At 36.7% G+C, this 19,543-nt stretch overlaps 1 protein-coding gene across 1 annotated transcript in view; it reads right to left on the reverse strand.

Annotated features, from left to right (window-relative positions):
* The window catches only part of LOC145296939 (ubiquitin carboxyl-terminal hydrolase CYLD-like), an 82,956-nt gene that overhangs the window by 25,819 nt on the left and 37,594 nt on the right, over window positions 1–19,543 (reverse strand). Inside the window, exons 7-8 of the mRNA XM_080143147.1 lie at window positions 12,960–13,168; window positions 5,338–5,482 (exon numbers count right to left, since the gene is read on the reverse strand). Of these exons, the coding sequence (XP_079999273.1) occupies window positions 5,338–5,482; window positions 12,960–13,168 (354 nt within the window). The remainder of the gene's footprint in view (window positions 1–5,337; window positions 5,483–12,959; window positions 13,169–19,543) is intronic.

The following is a 19,543-nucleotide window of genomic DNA, read 5'->3' on the forward strand; positions in this document are numbered from 1 at the left end:
AAGAGCTTGTGATCTGCTGTTACATCCAAATGGAGAATAACGAGTTGCATTTAGCATTAATTATTAATTTTCTGCAGAGAATTAATTATCTTGATTCTGGGACGAGGAATCATAACAGCTGAAAATGAAACGTAGTTAAAAACTGAACAAGACATCTTTTATAAGAATGAGTATTCATTTATTTTTTTTATATTTTACTACATTTTGAAAATTAACTAACTTTCAAATTCTGACTGACTATGAACTTTATTCTGCCTCCTCCAACACCCCAGAACACATGATGTCATCTCTATATCATATCATTTGACACCTGCATTTCTAGCACGTTTTGTCTGGGAAGATCACTCTTTACACCCCGCTACAATCATACCAGCTTCAGTGCGTTTTGTTTCTTTCGTAATATTTTAAACATTAGCACAAACCAGTTCACACATCATCTTTTATGTAAGCACGCACTTTTACACAAGTGTTTTCACATGTGAGCAATCAAAAAAACAAAAAAAAAACAACAAAGTCTTGAGGCAACATCACTTAAAATCTCTCTATCTTGTCAGACGTACGTTGTCTGTCTCACTTTCCGACTCCGATTGACTATGATATATCCCTGGTGAAATTTATTCAGTATAAATTAATTCAGAATAAATGATGATCAATGCACAAAGTATAAAAGGTTTATTGTACAAAAGAGGTACAATTTAACAAATCAGATATTTACACTCGAATGGTATCTTGAATGCTGTCATATCAAGATTTATTTACTCCCCGCTGGTTACCACTTGTTAGTGTCTTTTATCAACGGAGTAATCCATTCTAAGGGGGTGTAAGAATCTCCCACTATCGTTTCTATCCTCCAAACATGTGATGTCATTGCTATATCATTCAATACCTGCATTTCTAATGTGTTTAGTCTAGGGAGCAAACCTTGACCTCCCCCCCTTCAATCACACTAGGTGCAGCTAGGTACATTTCCATTTGCTGTCAGGTAATCCTGACATGTGCTTAATGTAACCCTTGCTGAAATTCATACTAGTTAACATAATCTCTACTTACTGGCAACACTGTGATGATTTTTGAACAATAGTGTTTTCTTTTTCATGAAAACAAAAAAAGAAAGAGATCAATAAATAAAAACAAAAAGAGAAAAGAACAAAAGTTATCCATGGCATTTTACTCACTGGATCCACACCCTAGCCAGTCGCTGGTAGCTGACATCGCCAGTTGTCCACCTGCAGGTGATTTGATCTTCAGCTTTTTGGTACTAAATGACCTGGGTTTTGACAACAAATCTGCCTTCAAAATTTGATTCCTCGTCTACTTTTAATCAGTCTTTTTTTTTTTTTTTAATCAATTCGTCCCTATACATGGTAAGTAGTTGTTTGTGCATAGAAATTAGTTCCAACTAATCTGCAATTATGAACACAAGTTCTTTTCTCCCTAGATAACGATTGCCTGACATGCAAAACATCTCATACACTTTGAAGCTGCTAAGTTTTCCTCCCTATTGTTACATGTATTAGACTACAGGCAATACAAAACACTAGCTTGATGTTTGAGTGCGCAAAGTATCAAATGGTACTTGTACAGTTTAATCAAGACATTAAAAAAAATGAAAATATCGAAAAAAGGTCATATTATGTGTATTCGTCATGGAACAAAGTTCTCTGAAAAAAAAATTCACTTAATTTCATCAAGTAGTTTTTATTTTACAGCGAAAAAACAATTTATGATACCGAGCAAAAGGTTCGATTTTTAGAAAGAAAAGTTAATAATAAAGATGGGGGGGGGGGAGTGTCGGCACTTTAAAAGGAGTTATCTCCCCGCGGCATGTTCAACAAATTTCATAATGGCTGACTTCAACGCGCTCGAATAAAAATGTGTTTTCTGCTGTAAAATAAAAACTACTCGATCAAATTAAATGAAAATTTTTTTCTAAGATCTTCAGTCCAAAACGGATATGTACAATATAACCTTTCTATTGGATTGTGTAGTGGACTTTCGGTCAGCGTTCAAGTTGTGGATAACTTGGCAAAGACTAAAGTTACCTCTCATGAAAGAGGAGAACTATTTATGGCACAATGGGAGATTCCATTGTGCACACATGGGCCAGTCTATTCTTTGGATTATGATTGGCTGAATCACCTGATTGGATATGCTTGTACATAAATACAAGCCCTCAGTCCACCTCAATCTGGTGTCAGTCTTGTGCATAAGCTGGACCCTTGGTAAGTGTTGCTGCTATTATTATTATTATTGTTGTTGTGTGTTATTGACTACTACAGTTCTTTTGATTATTCTACATCTCCCTTCTTCCCCCCCCCCCCACACGAGTAGGATGGGTTGTATGAGAGGTGTATCTCTTTTAGGCCTAGTTTGTTGTGTGGTAGTAACCTAGAAAGAGCTCGGGGAATCCTTGATGATCGAAAGCGTGGGGATATATGTGTGGTTTGTTGTTGGGGTTTGGTTGCTGTGTATGTGCTATTACAGGGAGACAGTGGGAGATGCAAGAATGTAGTATCGCTTGAGGGAATTGTTGGTCCTAGTGTTGCACTTGATATTAAGGTTGGTGCAGGCTTGAGTTCGCATTTTCTGAGGAAACGGCGGTTCCTAAGTGCGATCCTTCCGGATCCGTTAACCCTGATTCGGTATTGTCGATCTGGTAGGGAACTGATGATTTTGCCCGTTGTGTTCCATCTGCGATTGACTGGATTTTGGATGGCTACGGTGTCACCAGCTTGTAACAGTGGAAGGTTGTGGGTATATTTATTGTATCTTTCTACTCAGTTATGAAGGTGGTTAATGGTTGAGATTCTTTGTCTAAGAGAATCGAGTGGTTTCCATCAACAGTGTCTAGGACTGTTTTCTTTGTCCTAGGTGGCACTTGCATTGCCAACTGGAATGGCGACCTAGTATGGTAGGTTTCTCGCTTGCATTGAGAGTTAAGGTGTTGGTAATCTACTGTTCTCTGTGGATTACCATTCTTTTTGGCAGTTATTACCATAGTACTGCACCAATCAGTAGGCATACCCACGGGTACTGGAGCTATGATACCTTTTTCTACATCCTTCCAAAGGGCTTGCCTTACTGGTTCCTTGAAGTGGAAGGGTACAGGAATTGGGTTATGCCTGGCTTTAGGGATTGCTCCCTCTGAGGTGAAGGTGGGCAGCTGGGCCGGACATGGCTGGAAATATCCCATCTTTGTTGAATGTCGTTTTGGCAAACTTTTCTAGGAGCCAGCTCTTAAGTTTGCCTATGTCATCTTCTGTTGCGGGAAAAGGGAGGTTTTTGGGGCGATTTGGCAATTGATCTACACACTTTTTAGACTGTGTCTACCTCTTCATGTTCATCTGCTAAAGGGTTTGGAAAATGTTTGTGCAATATTCCCACATCGATGCAGGCTGCTCTGCTGAGATAAAGCCGTTGTATGCCCTTGCATATGTAGAGGGCTTGTTTAGTTGTTTTCCTTCTGACCACAAACTCAACTGGTAGCCAACCCTGACACATGAGTGTGAAACCTCTAACTGTTCGTATGATCTTTCTTGATTGGACAAGACTAATCTCTGTGAGGCCCATTTTGATTAAATGCTTTGGTCCCTCAAGACAAATGGCGGCACCACTGTCGGGAAAAACCTTTAGCGTTGTACTACGACTCCTAGGGATATTGACAGCTTGTCTGGAATCTGGTTTTGGTGAGAATGGGATTACTGATGCATTTATTTCAGTTAACAGATCACCTTCTGTAGTCATAATGGTGTCCCTCATTTGATCGAATGTGATATGGGCCATGAGTGTATTCATGGGAGCTTCTTGGCCTTCAAAACTTTTTATCACTGCCAGGCGATATTTCTTTGTCCGGCACACTGCTGAGAAATGGTTAAGTTTCCCACAAGTGTTGCACATTTGATTCCATGCCGGACATGTTAAATGGCGGGCACTTGTCCATGGAGTACCGTGTTGGTGACTAGTGCAACCTATGCAGGTTTGACGGGGTTCTTTATCAGCAATGTTATCGTTGTGAGTAGCAGTAGAGCTAGTGCGAATATTGCCTCTGCTAGTCCGTACAGCATTGTTTTTTTTTTTGCCTGCGATATACTGACATCCGGACTGTAGCTATGTCTGAGGTATCAGTCATTGCGGTTTGGTCCCGTAGTGCAGACTCAAATGCCTCAGCATGACAAATATTTTGGTTGAGAGTTCTTAGCAACCCGGCTTTTGCCAGTAGATCGGTCTGAAGCGTATCATTCGATATCCCTTTGATAAATTGGTCCTTGATGTAAATGTCGGACAGGTCGTGATCGCAGTTGGGGCATGAGAAATTACAGTCTATGGTCGTGGACCTAAGACGAACCAGGTATTGTTGGATGGGTTCATCTTCATGCTGTGATATAGATGCAAATGTCATCCGATGGACCATGGGATTTGATTTTTGAGTTACCAATGCTTCTGTCATCTCTAGCAGCTTGTCTGGGTTGGTGGTGAAGAACTTAGGGTACGTATTTATGATTGCGTTTTGGACGGATTCATCAGCGCAACTGTATAACTGGATATTGGCCTGAGAAGTTGGCATGTCCGTTATTCTAGTGAATACTTCCCAATCAATCCGAAATTTTCTGAATTGTTGAGGGGTCATTTAGAGATGAAGTTGGGGAGGCCTGACAGCTGGTGCCTTAGCATAGGTGGTCTGGGTAGCGGGCTCCTTGGCTTGTCGAAGGATAGACAGAGCTTCTTCCATTGTTGTGATTCCCAATTCTCTTAGCATGGCTCGCTCCATTACTTGAAGGTTTTCTTTCCTCAGTTTTTCCTTCACAAAAATTGCAGCGTAGCTCTTGGCGGAATCGGCAGCAATGCCTGCTTTGAGGAAATAGTCTTCCCAATCTTCTGTCTCGAATCCTGTTTGTAGCGCCATATTGGATTGTGTAGTGGACTTTCGGTCAGCGTTCAAGTTGTGGATAACTTGGCAAAGACTAAAGTTACCTCTCATGAAAGAGGAGAACTATTTATGGCACAATGGGAGATTCCATTGTGCACACATGGGCCAGTCTATTCTTTGGATTATGATTGGCTGAATCACCTGATTGAATATGCTTGTACATAAATACAAGCCCTCAGTCCACCTCAATCTGGTGTCAGTCTTGTGCATAAGCTGGACCCTTGGTAAGTGTTGCTGCTATTATTATTATTATTGTTGTTGTTGTGTGTTATTGACTACTACAGTTTCTTTGATATTTTCATTTTTGAATGTCTTGATTAAACTGCACAAGTACCTATCAAACTGTAAGAAAACACTTTTTTTTTTTTAAAGAAAGCTATGAGCAAAAGTGAAAAAACAGTTAACCTTACCCAAGGCTGATCTTTTCTCTCCTTCATCAAAACGCCGGTCCCTTTTACATTTGTGCAGATGGATAAAAAAACCTTTGCGGGGGGGACATTCAAATTCTCGTTTATCTTCAAACGTACCATCAGTACCAGAAACAATTTCTTCTTCCTGCAAGAGAAGAAAAAGGAAATCAAAAATACCCTGTTTTGTAGGAAGATGTATGGAAACTAAAGCCGCTTTCAGGACTGCCAGCAACCACTGTAAGAAAGTAATAAAGAATGCAAGAGAGTTGTATGCTTAGTCCGTCAAGTCCAAAGTAGCTGAGCAGCAGCTTGGTTCCCACCAGTTTTGGCAAATAACAAACAGAATCCTGAACAGAAGCATATGCTCTATCGCAACTATCATTAATGGACCTGAGGTAATCTCGTCAGCATCAGACAAATTCAAACTCTTTGCCAAGAACTTTGCAGCTAATTTTACCCTTTGCGACTAAGGCCGCCAACCCCCAATATTTCCTCCTGTATCAGAAAATACGCTATGTGATATACATATACCTGTACGTGATGTTGCCAAGCTAATCAAAAATCTTGATTCCAGTAAAGCAACCAGTCCTGACGGTATTCCAATTATAGTACTCAGAAAACTTCAACCAGAACTAGCGCCCATACTTACAAAACTGTTTAAATGTTGTCTTAAGGAGAATTGCTTCCCATCACCCTGGAAAATTTCATCAGTATGCCCTGTATTTAAGAATTCTGGTGATCGCTCATCCCCCTCTCAGTACAGGCTAATAAGTCTCCTATGCGTCATGAGTAAGTTGCTGGAATCTGTATTAAATACAGAAGTAATCAACCATCTCAGCAAAAGTAACCTTCTTAGTGACACACAATATGGTTTCCGTTTTGCTAGATCTACAGCAGATGTGCTTACAGTTATATCTCATAGGATTAGTGAATCTCTCGACGGAGGCAACCTTTTTAGGGCAATTGCTCTTGACATATCTAAGGCCTTTGATAGGGTATGGCATGAAGATTTACTTGACAAGATCTCTAGCTATGGTATAGCTGGAAATGTCTTCTCAATTATTGATTGATTGATTGACTGATTGATTGGTTTTACGGCATATCAACCTATGTGGTCATTTAATGCCGGAGTCCCTTTTTTTTAAACTATTTTTTTATTGGGGGGGGGGAGCTTTTTCAGCCTTTCCTCCCTTTTTTTTATAAAATTGAACTAAGAAATTAAATGTTGTATTTATACATGGATGTGTATATTTGGGTGACTTTAAATTTCCTTAAATTTTCTTATATAAATTTACTTTCCTTAGGTATGCTAGAATATTTGTTGAGTTGACTTTTCCAAAAAGGTCCTCCATATTGCTTTCTGTATAATATAATTTTCTAGTTGGGGCAAGGTCATCACACCCAACTAGGATATGTTTTACTGTGAGTGTCTCCTGGCATGGGATGCACTCTGGCGCTGATTCTCCATTTTGTATATAAGAATGAGTAAAGTTGGTGTGCCCTATGCGCAGCCGAGTCAGTATCACATCTTCTCGGTGTGATCTCTTGATGTCCGGACATCGTTCCTTAAGTTCAGGTTTGATTGAGTATAATTTGCTGCCCTCTTGCTGACTCCACCGTAGTTGCCGTTTTTCCTGAATGTATGCTTTTATCTGGGGTCTAAGATCAGTATGTGGAATCTTAAAATTGTCAGTTGGAAGGTGAGAAGATCTTTTTGCAGCTGTATCTGCCCTGTCATTGCCTTTGATCCCCACATGGCTGGGGATCCAGGCAAGAATGATGTTTTTAGTAGTTGAAAGGATATTGATTTTTTCTATTAATTTTGTTGTTAGTGGATTTTCTTGTTTTTGATTTTGTATAGATAATAGGACTGATAGAGAATCTGTGAGAATGATGAAGTTTTTGGTGGTTTCCTCTGAAATTATGTTGAGTGCTAGATCGATAGCTATAGTCTCTGCAGTGAATATAGATGCTTCATTTTGAAGATTTCTCTTCATTGTGGTTTTATGGTACGTTGCTGCACATCCAGTGTGATTGTTGCTTTTAGACCCGTCTGTGTAGATAAAGGTGTAGTCTGAATATCGTAATTTTAAATGTTGAAGTTCGTCGTGGTATTCAATAGGGTTTGAACCAGAAGAAAAAGGAAATCAAATTTGGACTTTTTGTTTAGGTTCAGTTTTATTTCTACTTGTTTCATGGACCATGGGAGTGTTTTAGGCAGTATGAAGTTGTGAATGCTGGAGATTGGAATTTTCGATTCTTCAATGCTTTCCTTCATTCGGAGCCCGAAAGTTTTGATAGTTTTTCCTCTCATGTTGGAGAGTTCTTCATATTTAGGATAGAAAGTACATTGGTATGCAGGGTTGTTTGGGCAAGACTTCAGTTTGAGTAAATATTGAAGGGCTAACTTTTCTCGCCTTAGATCTAATGGGGGTTCATGTGCTTCCGTGTATAGACTGTTCATGGGGGAGGTTCTGTATGCTCCTAGGGCCAATCTTAGGCCAGTATGGTGAATAGGGTCTAGGCTTTTTATATATGATGTTCGAGTTGATCCATATATGAAACAACCGTAGTCTAGCTTTGAGCAGACTAGTGATCTGTAAAGTTTAAGGAGTGTTTCCCTGTCTGCACCCCAATCGGTATGTGCTACCACTCTCAAAAGATTTACAGCTTTGTTACATTTTTTTTTTCAGATAGTTTATGTGTGGGATGAATGTTAACTTTTTGTCAAATAAAATCCCTAAGAATTTGTACTGGTCAGTAACGGGTATGGGCGTTCCTTCCATGGTTAGGACAGGATCATTATGCATGTTCTTGCATGCATTTCGTTTTTCTTTTGGAGAATCTAAATCTATTCTCTTCCGTCCATCTCATTACTTTGTTTAAGCACAATTGAAGCTTCCTTTCTATTATAGATATATATCTAGATCTACAGCATATTAGGAAGTCATCCACATATAGGGAGCAATCTACCCCAGGGTTAAGGTTTTTTACAATGTTGTTAATTCGGATACTGAATAGGGTCACTGACAGTATACTCCCTTGAGGTACTCCATTCTCTTGTTCCTTCAAGTCCGAGAGAGCTGTGCCAACCTTTATTCTGAACCGTCTATTTTTAAAAAAATTTTCAATAAAAATTGGCATTCTGCCTTTTAGTCCAAGCGCCTTCAGATCCCTTGTAACACCGTACTTCCACACAGTATCATAGGCTTTTTCCATGTCAAAAAATACTGCTGTTAAATGTTCCTTCCTTACAAAGGCTTCTTTGATGAAGGTTTCAAGTCTGACTATGTGGTCTATTGAACTTCGGTTTTTCCTGAATCCTGTTTGAAATTCTGTAATAGGATTCTCTGTTTCCAGGAACCAGATTAGTCTTTTGTTTATAATCCTTTCCATGGTCTTACAAATGCAGCTTGTTAGAGCTATTGGCCTGAAATTCAATGGATCTGAGACGTTACTTGATTGGGATTGGATGTTTGAGTTTTCAGATTTAGAGATTGGTATTATTGTGGCCTCTTTCCAGGTCTCAGGTACGTTTCCACTGGACCATATAATATTGAAAATTTCAAGTAGGTATTTCATTGAGGTTTCTGGAAGTTTTTTTGAGGATTTCATATGGAATTTCATCGGGCCCTGTAGCTGTGTCATGGGATTTGGTTAGCGATTCTTTTAATTCAGGCAAGGTAAGAGGTTGGTTGTATTTTTCGGTATTCTGTGATTTAAATAGAATTTTCTTCTTTTCTTCCTTTTCTCTAATCTTTTTGAATTTCTCTGTTTGTCTGTCACATGATGAAATTTTTGATAAATTATCTGCCAGGTTATTGGAAATGTCTTTTTGATCGGCGTATATTTTGTTGCCTTTAGAGATGTGGGATATTGGTGTACTACTACACTTTCCTTCTATTTTCCTCATCATGTTCCAAACTGTTTTTGCCTTGGTATTCACATTAATTTTGGATATATAATTTCTCCATGTTGTTCTTTTGGATTCCTTTATGATTCGTCTGGCTTTTGCTCTGTTGTTTTTGAAGAAATCCAGATTTTCGCTTGTTGGGTACTTTTCGAATTTTCTCAAGGCAGCTCATCGAGCTCTGATGGCTTTTCTGCATTCTTTTGTGAACCAAGGTTTGTTGTGATTGTTAGTTTTGGTTGTTTTCGGTATGGTATTATTTGCTATGTTTGTGAGTGTTTTAATGAAGTAATTCAAATGGTCATCTTCATCTTTCTTTTCGATAATTAATTGGTTTTTGCACTGTTCCTGGAAGTCTTCCCAATCTGCTTTATGTAGGTTCCATTTGGGTGTTTTTTGTTCAGTATTAGTACTTAGACTTTTCAGGATGATTGGGAAATGATCACTCCCACAGGTGTCATTGTGTACTCTCCAATCATAGTCCATATATATGGAAGGATCACATAAGGTAAGGTCGATGGCGGTGAAAGTACCTGTTGCTGGGTACATATAGGTGTAGTTTGGATTATTAAGGAGGCATAGATTATTTTTATTTATTATGTTTTCTATTTCTTTTCCTTTTTTATTTGTTTCTTTACTTCCCCATATTACATTGTGACTGTTGAGATCTCCTAGTAGAAAAAAGGGTTTAGGGAGTTGTTTTATTAATTGAGTTATCTCAGTTTCGTTGATTGTATCTTTTGGAGGGATGTAGATTGAGCAAAGTGTTATAGTTCTATGTAGAGTCACTAAAACTGCAATTGCTTGCAAGTTTATGTTAATATTTATTTGTCTTTGAGGGAGTTCATTCTTCACGAGTATTGATGTGCCTCCAGGAGCTCTGTCCGTATCTTTATTTATGTAGTTGTAAGATGTGTAGTGTTTTATGTTGATGGTATTATTTTCTTTCAGAAAGGTCTCCTGTAGACAGACAAGTGCTGGGCTCATATTTGTTATTAATAATGTGAGTTCATTTTGGTTTGCTTTTATCCCTGATATTCCATTGTAATATTTTGTTCATCATTTGGAATTGTGTTCAACTTCCATCATTTCCAATCCCTCAAATCTATTTTCTGTCGGAGTCCCTGTTCGAGATATAGATCGGGATCTTTCTTTTCCTGTTTTTGTTTGTTTTGTTTTTTTTTGTCTGTGGGGATTTTTGATTCTTTTCTGGCTTGTTATGTGTTTGATGGTTGTTCGGTTGTTTTTGTAGAAATGGTTTGTGGTTTTGTTTCTTTTTGTGGTTCAGTAGTGTCTTTACTTAATATTATCCTTGGATTGGTTGCAGACATTGCACTATTCATTTTCCTCATTTCTTCTAATAGTTCTTTCATTTCCTTTATTAGTTTGCTTAGGACATCAATTTTCTTGTCATTTGTATCCGTTACATGTATATGACCATTTTGATTGTTGATTGGATTAGTTTTTTTTGTTGCATCTGCATATGTTTTAGTTTCGATGATTTTCCTGGCCTCTGGGTAGGATATATTCTTTATATGTTTTAGTTTGGTTACTTCTTTTTCTCTTTTCCATATTTCACAATATCTAGAGCCAGCGCCATGATTTCCAAGGCAGTTGGCACACTTGAAATGTTTTCTGCAGTCAATGTGTGGGCCGCTTTCTCCACATCTTCCACACACTGGTAATCGTGTGCACAGATCTTGATGGTGTCCAAACTTCTGGCACTTGAAGCATTGGAGGGGGTTTGGAATATAAATTTCTACATTTATTTTCATATGTCCAACTTTCACTTCTTTGGGTATAGTGAGGGAATCAAAAGTTAGTATATATGTATTGGTATCGATTTTCTCACTGTTTATTTTGATTTGAACTCTACGAACATCTAACACATTCTATTTCTGTAAGTTTGTCTTGATTTCCTCCAAGGGATAAAGTGCAAGTTCATGGCTTTTCACAACTCCTTTGCAGGTATTTAGGGTTGGATGTCTGTAGCATTTGACTTTGATGTTTTCAAATAATTTTAGTTTTAATATTTCTTGCCGTTAAATTGTTTTTTAATAGACTTTGGTTTTAGAGTTTTAAGATTTTTTTCAATTTTAAAAGGTGATAGTTTGCTCAAAGGAGTTTCCTCCATTGATTCTATTACTACGAATGTTGACTTCCTTGGTTTTATCGTCTCTTCCTCAGAGCTACTGATGTCAGAGACATCAGAGTGGGTTCTCTTTGGGTGGTTGGGTGGTTTTTGAGAGGAATAAGCCATATATTTTGTTTTCTTTTTGCGTCATCTTTGTTCCCCACCCACCTCGGAGTCCTATTTGGGAAGAGCATAGGGGGAAACCCATTCGCCCAGCCTCCACAGGGATACAATGATGATATAACCGACTTTGGTGGTATCATAATGATTATCTGTTCTCTCTTGATATTGCTATGGGATCTGTAGCAATCCTGAGGGGTTTACAGCCTCGTCATCGATATTCACACCTAATCGATTGACCCTCAGCCACCGCTTTCCATCATATATTAGGGAGTAGGGTTATTTGTGGGAGGGGGGGATGTGTTGTGTTAGTAGTGAGTTTTTGGAATGGGCAATATATGGTGAGGCTTGGCGTGACTGGCCGATTGGTCGGATCGGGCCTCTCCGACCGCCCGTCTAATCGAAGTAAGGGCCAAAGTAATGTGTTGCGGTGCCTAAACTTCTATGTATCCTGGTTTAGGTTCGCTCAATCACCAGGATCACGTCCTAAGACATTACGGGTAGCAACCCACGGCTAACTGGTTGCCCCATTGAGGGATTTTTACCCTCTGCAGGGGGGCAGTCGGTTTGTTCTCATGCCCTACCGACAGGGCAAAAAAAAAAAAAAAAAAAAATAATTTAATAGAATACATTTGTTTTCGTTTTCTTTCTTTTTTGTTGTTTCTTTTCCTTTTTAAAATCTGTTTCTAACAGTTTTTTTTAACTGTTTTGTAACCCATAGTTGGGACCCTAACAGGTACTACCACTCCGGGTCAGGGTGGACCTAGGAGTAATGGCAATTAAGAGGTGGCTCCACACTCCCCAAGTCCGTAAGCCGGACCTCACCATCGGATGTAGTTTAAGGTCATATCCAGGACCGGGAGTAAGGTAAGAAAAAATAAAATAAAAAGGGGAGGGAGATAGGCTGTTGTTTTTGTTTTTGATTTTGCAGAACATAATTAAGTTTTACAAAAAAGATCAGAAAACAAAAAAACGTCAATGTAGGTGCATTTCGTCTCAGGAAGCCACAGGGCAGCCTGATCTAGTAGCACCAGCTTCTCAATTATTAAATCATTTCTTTCTGACAGGGTCATAAGAGTAGTAGTTGATGGGCAAAAATCAGAATCTCACAGTATTAATGCTGGAGTCCCTCAGGGGTCCATCTTGGGCCCAACTCTTTTCCTGATCTACATTAATGATCTTCCAAATCACATCCTTACATCATTTGTAGACATTTCTGCTGATGACACTACCATCTATGGTAGCACATCTAAGCCAGTAAACGACCAAGCAAAGTCAGTTCACAGGTGAAAGCCAAGAAAAACGCAGGAATAAGTAATAAGACAGACTTGAAAGCAACAGAGATAAATAAAGAATTGGTCAGAGGTGGGTTAGTTTGGAAGTCAATTTCTAAAAGCCATCCAATCCAAAGTCAAATTTGGGGGGATGGGGGTAAACACTCCAAAAGATGGCGCTTACCATTTCTAGGCCCACAATCCAACCTAATCGTTCATGATTGTGCATCCATCGTATGACGCCGTACACAAGTTTGTCCCGTAATGAAACTTCTACCATGGAACCAACTTCCAGTGTCAGGTCAAGTTCACGAATCTCTCGATCAGAACTTGAGTAGAGCATGAATTTTTCATGCTGCTGTTGCTGAAATGGCGCTGTGGATGACGCTAAAACTACAAAGAAAAAGAAAAGAAAAATATGGATAAGATACAAAAAAACTCAAGAAATAAAGTTAAGGCAAACCAATTAAATAAATAAAATTGCCAAGGTGATACAAATAAAAGAATATTTAAAACAAAGGCATTAAACAAGAAGAATAGACAAGGCAAAGCCATTAAATGAGATAAACTGCAAGGACAAAAGCTAAATGAAAATATAAAAAAAATAAACACATACAGCTAAAACCAAAAATGAATAAGAACAATTAGTATTTCTTTAAATATTTAATAATAATTGCTGTACTAATATAAGAAACATGCATTTTCTCTTTTTATTAAATTTTTCCATTACACCAAATTGAGCCACTGCAATGCGTGGCAGGGTACAGCTAGTATTTAATAATAATAGTTTAATGGACTTTTGTTGTGGTTTACTCCCTTTGCCATCTCATCCACAAGGCAGCGGGGCTATATAGAAATGCTTTTGAAATAATAAATATCTGTCAGGGTGGATTCTATCACTGAAGTGGCATCCAGGTTGAACTAGCTTTCGCTAAAGGAGGAAGTTTGATCGGAATATAAATTTACAAGCAGTAATACTATTAAAAAATTATGGCGAAAATAAGTGTCATAGTCAACTAAGTAAATAAAACAAATGTTTCTTATTTAAAATTGTACAAACTTAATTCTCTTTAAATAGTAATACACACGGACGAAAAAACGCTTTGGATAATCACAGATTTCAAGGTAGTTCTACTAAAATAGCCATATTTTTTAAACCAAAGCACTTCAAGTCTTCAAATTACTACTGTTTTGTTCGGAAATGAATATACTTTCAAATGAATTAATAAATATGAATGTACATTATATATTTTAAGAGTTTTAAGCAAATAAAGTGATAAAAATGTGAACGTCATAAAATGGCGTTTTCGGTAAGATTTTGTAATGACCTCCCCTGTTTTCTAAAGGTCCGTACCGTGATTGTATGAAGAATTTCGTCATGAAATGTGGGAACCAATCAGTAGAGGTGTTAATCTTAATACTGTCAAGTGTCCGAAATATTTTTGACCATTTCTTTTTTTGTCGTGTTAAAAATAAGACTTTAATATGACGAGTATCGAACATTTTGAAAAAAAATTCTTCGGACACCCAGTAGTAAGTAAATCAATCTTTTTACTATCTTTATCAATTAAAAGTATTATTTTGTGTTGAGTAGGACCGCGGTAATTGATAATTTAAAAGGACCTACCCGAAAAAAAAAAATTGTTTCTATTTCTCGAATTTGGTCAAATGAAGTTAGTATTACTAGAAGCAGCAGCAGCTCCAGCCTGTAGAATCAGCGATAGCCCAGTGTAAACACGCGTTCTTTAATTTTTATTCCAGAACGAATTAAGAAAAACATGAAAATATGAATATAAATGTTCTTATGTTTAATTAGAGCTATTTTGTTATCAGAATAACATTAGTTTAGTACTATTCGGTTTTCAGAATGTATAATAACAATCCCAACCAATTTGGCATTATGAATCTGTTGCAATTTCTCACATTTCTCGTCAAATTTAAAAACATGGTTAAAAAAACAAAATAAACTTTTGTAGATATATAGCTTGCATGCACTTTTATTCTTTAAACTAGCGGGGGTACCCGGCGTTCTCCGAGTGTTTGTTTCCGGGACGGGAGGGGGAGTTTTAAAAAATGTTATGGTAGGTAAGTAGGAAGGATCAAACCCGGAGTCATGAGTAAAAGTAGGAAAATAAAGTGAAAAAAAAAACAACATCTGCAACGTTAACAGTTCGGCCACCAAGAAAAGTCCATTCCAGTTGTTTAGGGAAAAAAAAACAAAAAAAAAACGACTACGGTAGGTCGGCGCGAACGTGAAAATATAATGTGAATTGTCCAGCACGCTAACCACTACGCCACAGAGCACTGCAGCTTAGTTTAGTGATTTTAAATAACTTCACATGAAAGAACTACGAAGCCAAACCGGTGTTCTCTTCTCAACTGTTCCTTGTGAACGATCCCCAAACGGTGTTAAGTGGTGGCAGGGGGAGGAGGAATTTATTAGAGAGAAAATATTTTACCACTTCCATTGATCTTAACCGATTTTGGCCGTGACTTCTCAGCAGAAAAAGTATAGAAATCTAAGATTATCGAGGAATTTTAAAAATAATAAGCCTATAACACACCTCAGATATTGTTCTGCCGTTTGTGCATATTACATTTGCATGAAATATCTTGATTTTTAATCCTATTAATGTCAAAATCAGACGGGAAAAAATGAGTTCATTTTATTTATATAGAAGATTAGTTTTGAACAGCGAATTAAAACAATGTTTTACTACGAACAGCCACAAATGTTTTTTTTTCAAAATCAAAATAAGTATCAAAATCTCGTTTATACATAGATTCGAAAAAATTGTCAAAAAACAAATATATAACAAATAAATGTTATCAAAGGCAAGATAAGTTACTTTTCTACCTAACTGGATAATTTTCTAGTGTTTTTATTTAATGTAACATGTTTATTCAGCTCGAAAAACGTACAGTGTTTACCGATGTATTGGAAAATTAAAAATGGCGCCCGACCCGACTCTCTTTGACACGGTAAGTTTGAGAAAAGGAGTTAAAAATAAAAAAAAAACTATACAAAATACTGTTAAAAACTCACCGAATATATGTCAGCCTATGTCACGGTAACATATATTGAGCGAGTTTCTAGCAGTATTTTGTCTACTTTTTTATTTTTAACTCTTTTCCCCAAACTTACCATTTCAAGAGTCGGGCACCATTTTAAATTTTCCAAAACATTGGTAAACACTGTTTTCAAGCTGAATAAACATGTTACATTAAATAAAAACACTAAAAAATTATCCAGTTAGGTAGAAAAGTAACTTGCTTTTGATAACATTTATTTGTTATATATTTGTTTTTTTGACAACTTTTTCGAATCTATGTGTATAGTAATACAAACCCTCAAAATCTATATCAATATTCTTGAAATTTTAAAAGAAAACACATCAAACTACAATTAGGAAGCTTTTTATTTCTACTTATTAAGCGAAAGATATTTTTACAACCTGCTCCAGCGTAGTATAAACGGCCTATGGAATTAACACCTTCAACCTCGAAAATAGAAATCAACAAATTTATGGAATTTTCTTTGAAATTTCGCAACGCAGTTTCTTATTAAATTAAAACTAAATATAACATTTGCTGACTTATTTACCTGTCGAATACACACACACACACACACATATATAACTTTCTGTAAAATATTTATTTGAAATGGAAACGGCATTTTGCAGTTAGGACAACAAAACAAAAATGAAGTAACGGTTCGTATTCCTAAAACACTCTTTAACCCTAACAATAACACTAAGTTCGAGTGGCAAGCCCCCCCCCCAACAAAATACCTCTGTAAGCCACATACAAGCATCTAAAACAAACAAACAAAAAATAGATCCTTCCTTAAAGAAAAATACACATAAAAATAAATTGGTTAACTGTCCTAAAATGTTAGAATGGCCAGGAAATGGTGAATTATTTTACATTAAATTTTTGTGAAACTAACCGCTCCCCCCTCTAATATTGTTTTTGTTAGCTTTGTCTCTGTCAAGTTTTCAGTATGTTCACACATAATTTTCCTTAGCCCCTACAATTAATTCAAAGTCCGAATGGCAACCTTCCCCATATTCTCATTGCATAGAAACCCTCTTAAAACTACACATAATAATCTTAAAAAAAAAAAAAAAAAAAAAAAAAAAGCATGCATATTTTCCCATAGAAAAAAAAGTTAACTGCCCTAAAATGCTAGAATGATCTGTAATAGGAAATTATTTTACATTCAATTCTAAAATAATTTGTTTATCTTTCATTAAAGTTTTTCATGGCATTTTATACATAATTTCCTAAAAAGGTAGAATCACATTTTGGAGGGGTGGTCAGAAGGAGTTGAGTGGGGTTAAACAGAAGGTGTTAATCTACAATAATACCAAAGAAATATTGCAATATATTCATTTTTAAATGGTCTTATGTTTAGATTAGTTTTTTGTACATAAAGCACATTACAATTCAACTTTGAGTTCTCCAACTTCTTTTCTGTTTATGGATACATGGCATTTTTAAGGAATTGCTGCATATTTATGCACATTTACTGCAGATTATTTGGAAACCATAAACTTTGGGAGATTTTCAGTTGCATATTCTGATTCCTTGTACAAAAATACACTTATATAGTAAATTTCATTTCTTAGTCTTGTGTTTTAACAAAGATATGACATTTTTACTGAAAAAGTAGTGTAAAAAATGTGACGAAACGCATATGGTCTTAAAGAGGGAAAAATATCCAAACATGTGAGGCACAAAAATAGCCATAACTTCCTTAATTTTAATCAGATTTTAAAAATTTAAAAAGATTCTTTCTTAACTCATCAAGCTCTTTCTATAGATACCAATATTGAAATATTTCAGGCTATTTCAATTTTTTCATGTGTATTGCTACTTTAAAACAATATTCTTTGTCTATTTACTGTGGAAATAATTATCAGGTAAATATTCTTCAAATCAATAAGATGAACATCACATATTGAAATGCATTTAAAAACAATTGCACAGTTTTAATTTATGGGGCGACATAATTTGATTTGGGAACAATTAATTTTCAAATGGGTAAAGTCAGAGTTATTTACCTTAAAACAACATCAGATTAATCACCAATCGCCATTTTTGCTGATCGAATGATTCAAGTTCTTAACATACGTATAAACGAACATAAAATGTCTTCATATATTATATTCGCTGCTCTATTTTTATGTTTTATAGTCACCCACATTTTGCGGCCTATTCTCCAACATACAGCCAACATGTGTATTGTATTATCTTGAATACACATGACATTAGAATATGAAGGGAAACAACACTAATAAAACAAGTGAAGCATGCCTGGTCCCTTGTGAGTGAGCAGTGAACGAGGCATAAAAAAAATGACTAAGTTCAGCATTGCCCCTACCTCCACATTTAGCCCCAAAAGTCCCCAGGGGATGTCAAATCCTGGTGAAAATGAACGAACAGTGCAGTTTCAGGCCTTTTAAGTTCTGCACCATGCAAAAAAAGAAATGGCTAAGTCCATCATTTGCCCCCCCCCCCATTTAGCCCCAAAAGAGGAATAAACTAACACACAGTTCCTTTTATATAATACTAGGGGGGGGTACCCAGCGTTGCCCGGGTGTTTGGAGGTGTGTGTGGTTTTGGGTACATCAAAACTCCCCCCGGGGGGATGGGGGGGGGGGGTAAAATAAAATAAAAAGTTTTGGTAGGTGAGTATGAGGATCGAACCCGACCCCTTAAGGCAAAGTTGGAAATTAAAGTGTGAAAAAAACGTGCGACGTTAATCATTGGGCCACCGCGACATACTAACGGAAACACGTTTTAATTTATTTAATTACTTAGAATTGGCAGGTGCATGTTTTAATAACTTAATGAGGTCAACTTAGACTGCAGGGTAGTATTTCATTTACTGTGGGAACGCTTTTTTTATTTTTATTTTCTCAAGATGTTGGGGGGGGGGACCAGCTCCCCTTTTCCAAATTGAATAGCAATTGTCTGATGTAAGGAAAATTTTTCCACATTGATCAAAGCTGATTGCTTTCGGATATTTCCGGCGATCGCGACCGGAAAAATACCGCCAGAATTAGTGTCACTTTTATTATACGAAAAAGCCTACTCCACACGTGGCGAGCGAAAAATGTTGAATATTTATCTTTTGAAAGTCGAACAAATTAAATAGACAGGTGACCTCCATTGTTAACTCGTAGATATTATGATTTATATGTGATATAAAAAGTTTTAAGTTGTGAGCCCATCCGACCGCTTCTCGGAAAAAGCCTTTCTTGGACATAGACAAAAAGCGAACATACATACACACATTTTCGCTTTTATATATATAGATTAGATAGAGATAGAGATAAAAAGTATAACGCAATCTTCTACTTGATCATTTTTTTCACGTTTTGGTTATTTTACTTATTACGTGACATGTATATCAAAGTGCTTTTACTTGAAATACGATTAATTGGAATTGGAAATTGAAAAAAATCAGCACTTTTTGGGGTGTTGGAATCAGAAAAATTTGCGCCCATTTTTCGATATCAAAAAAGTTTTTGTCTTTTTTTTTGTTTATTTAAAGCTTAATTTTCCATTGTTAGTACTAATAATATTTATTGATTTAAAGCTATTGGTAAAGCTAGATCAATCCCTATAAGTGCGTTTTTATGTTTGGGAAAATGGCAATAGTGCGCTAACATACTTCCTAACTTCTGGCATGTCTGCTACTGGAAGCAGTGACAAGGCAAATCACTTCCTCTGCTGTTTTTCTCTCACACCTATATCTCC

Source organism: Euprymna scolopes, chromosome 2 (genome assembly GCF_053919585.1).
Source record: "Euprymna scolopes isolate OS-2025 chromosome 2, ASM5391958v1, whole genome shotgun sequence".
Classification (NCBI taxonomy): Eukaryota; Metazoa; Mollusca; class Cephalopoda; order Sepiida; family Sepiolidae; genus Euprymna; species Euprymna scolopes.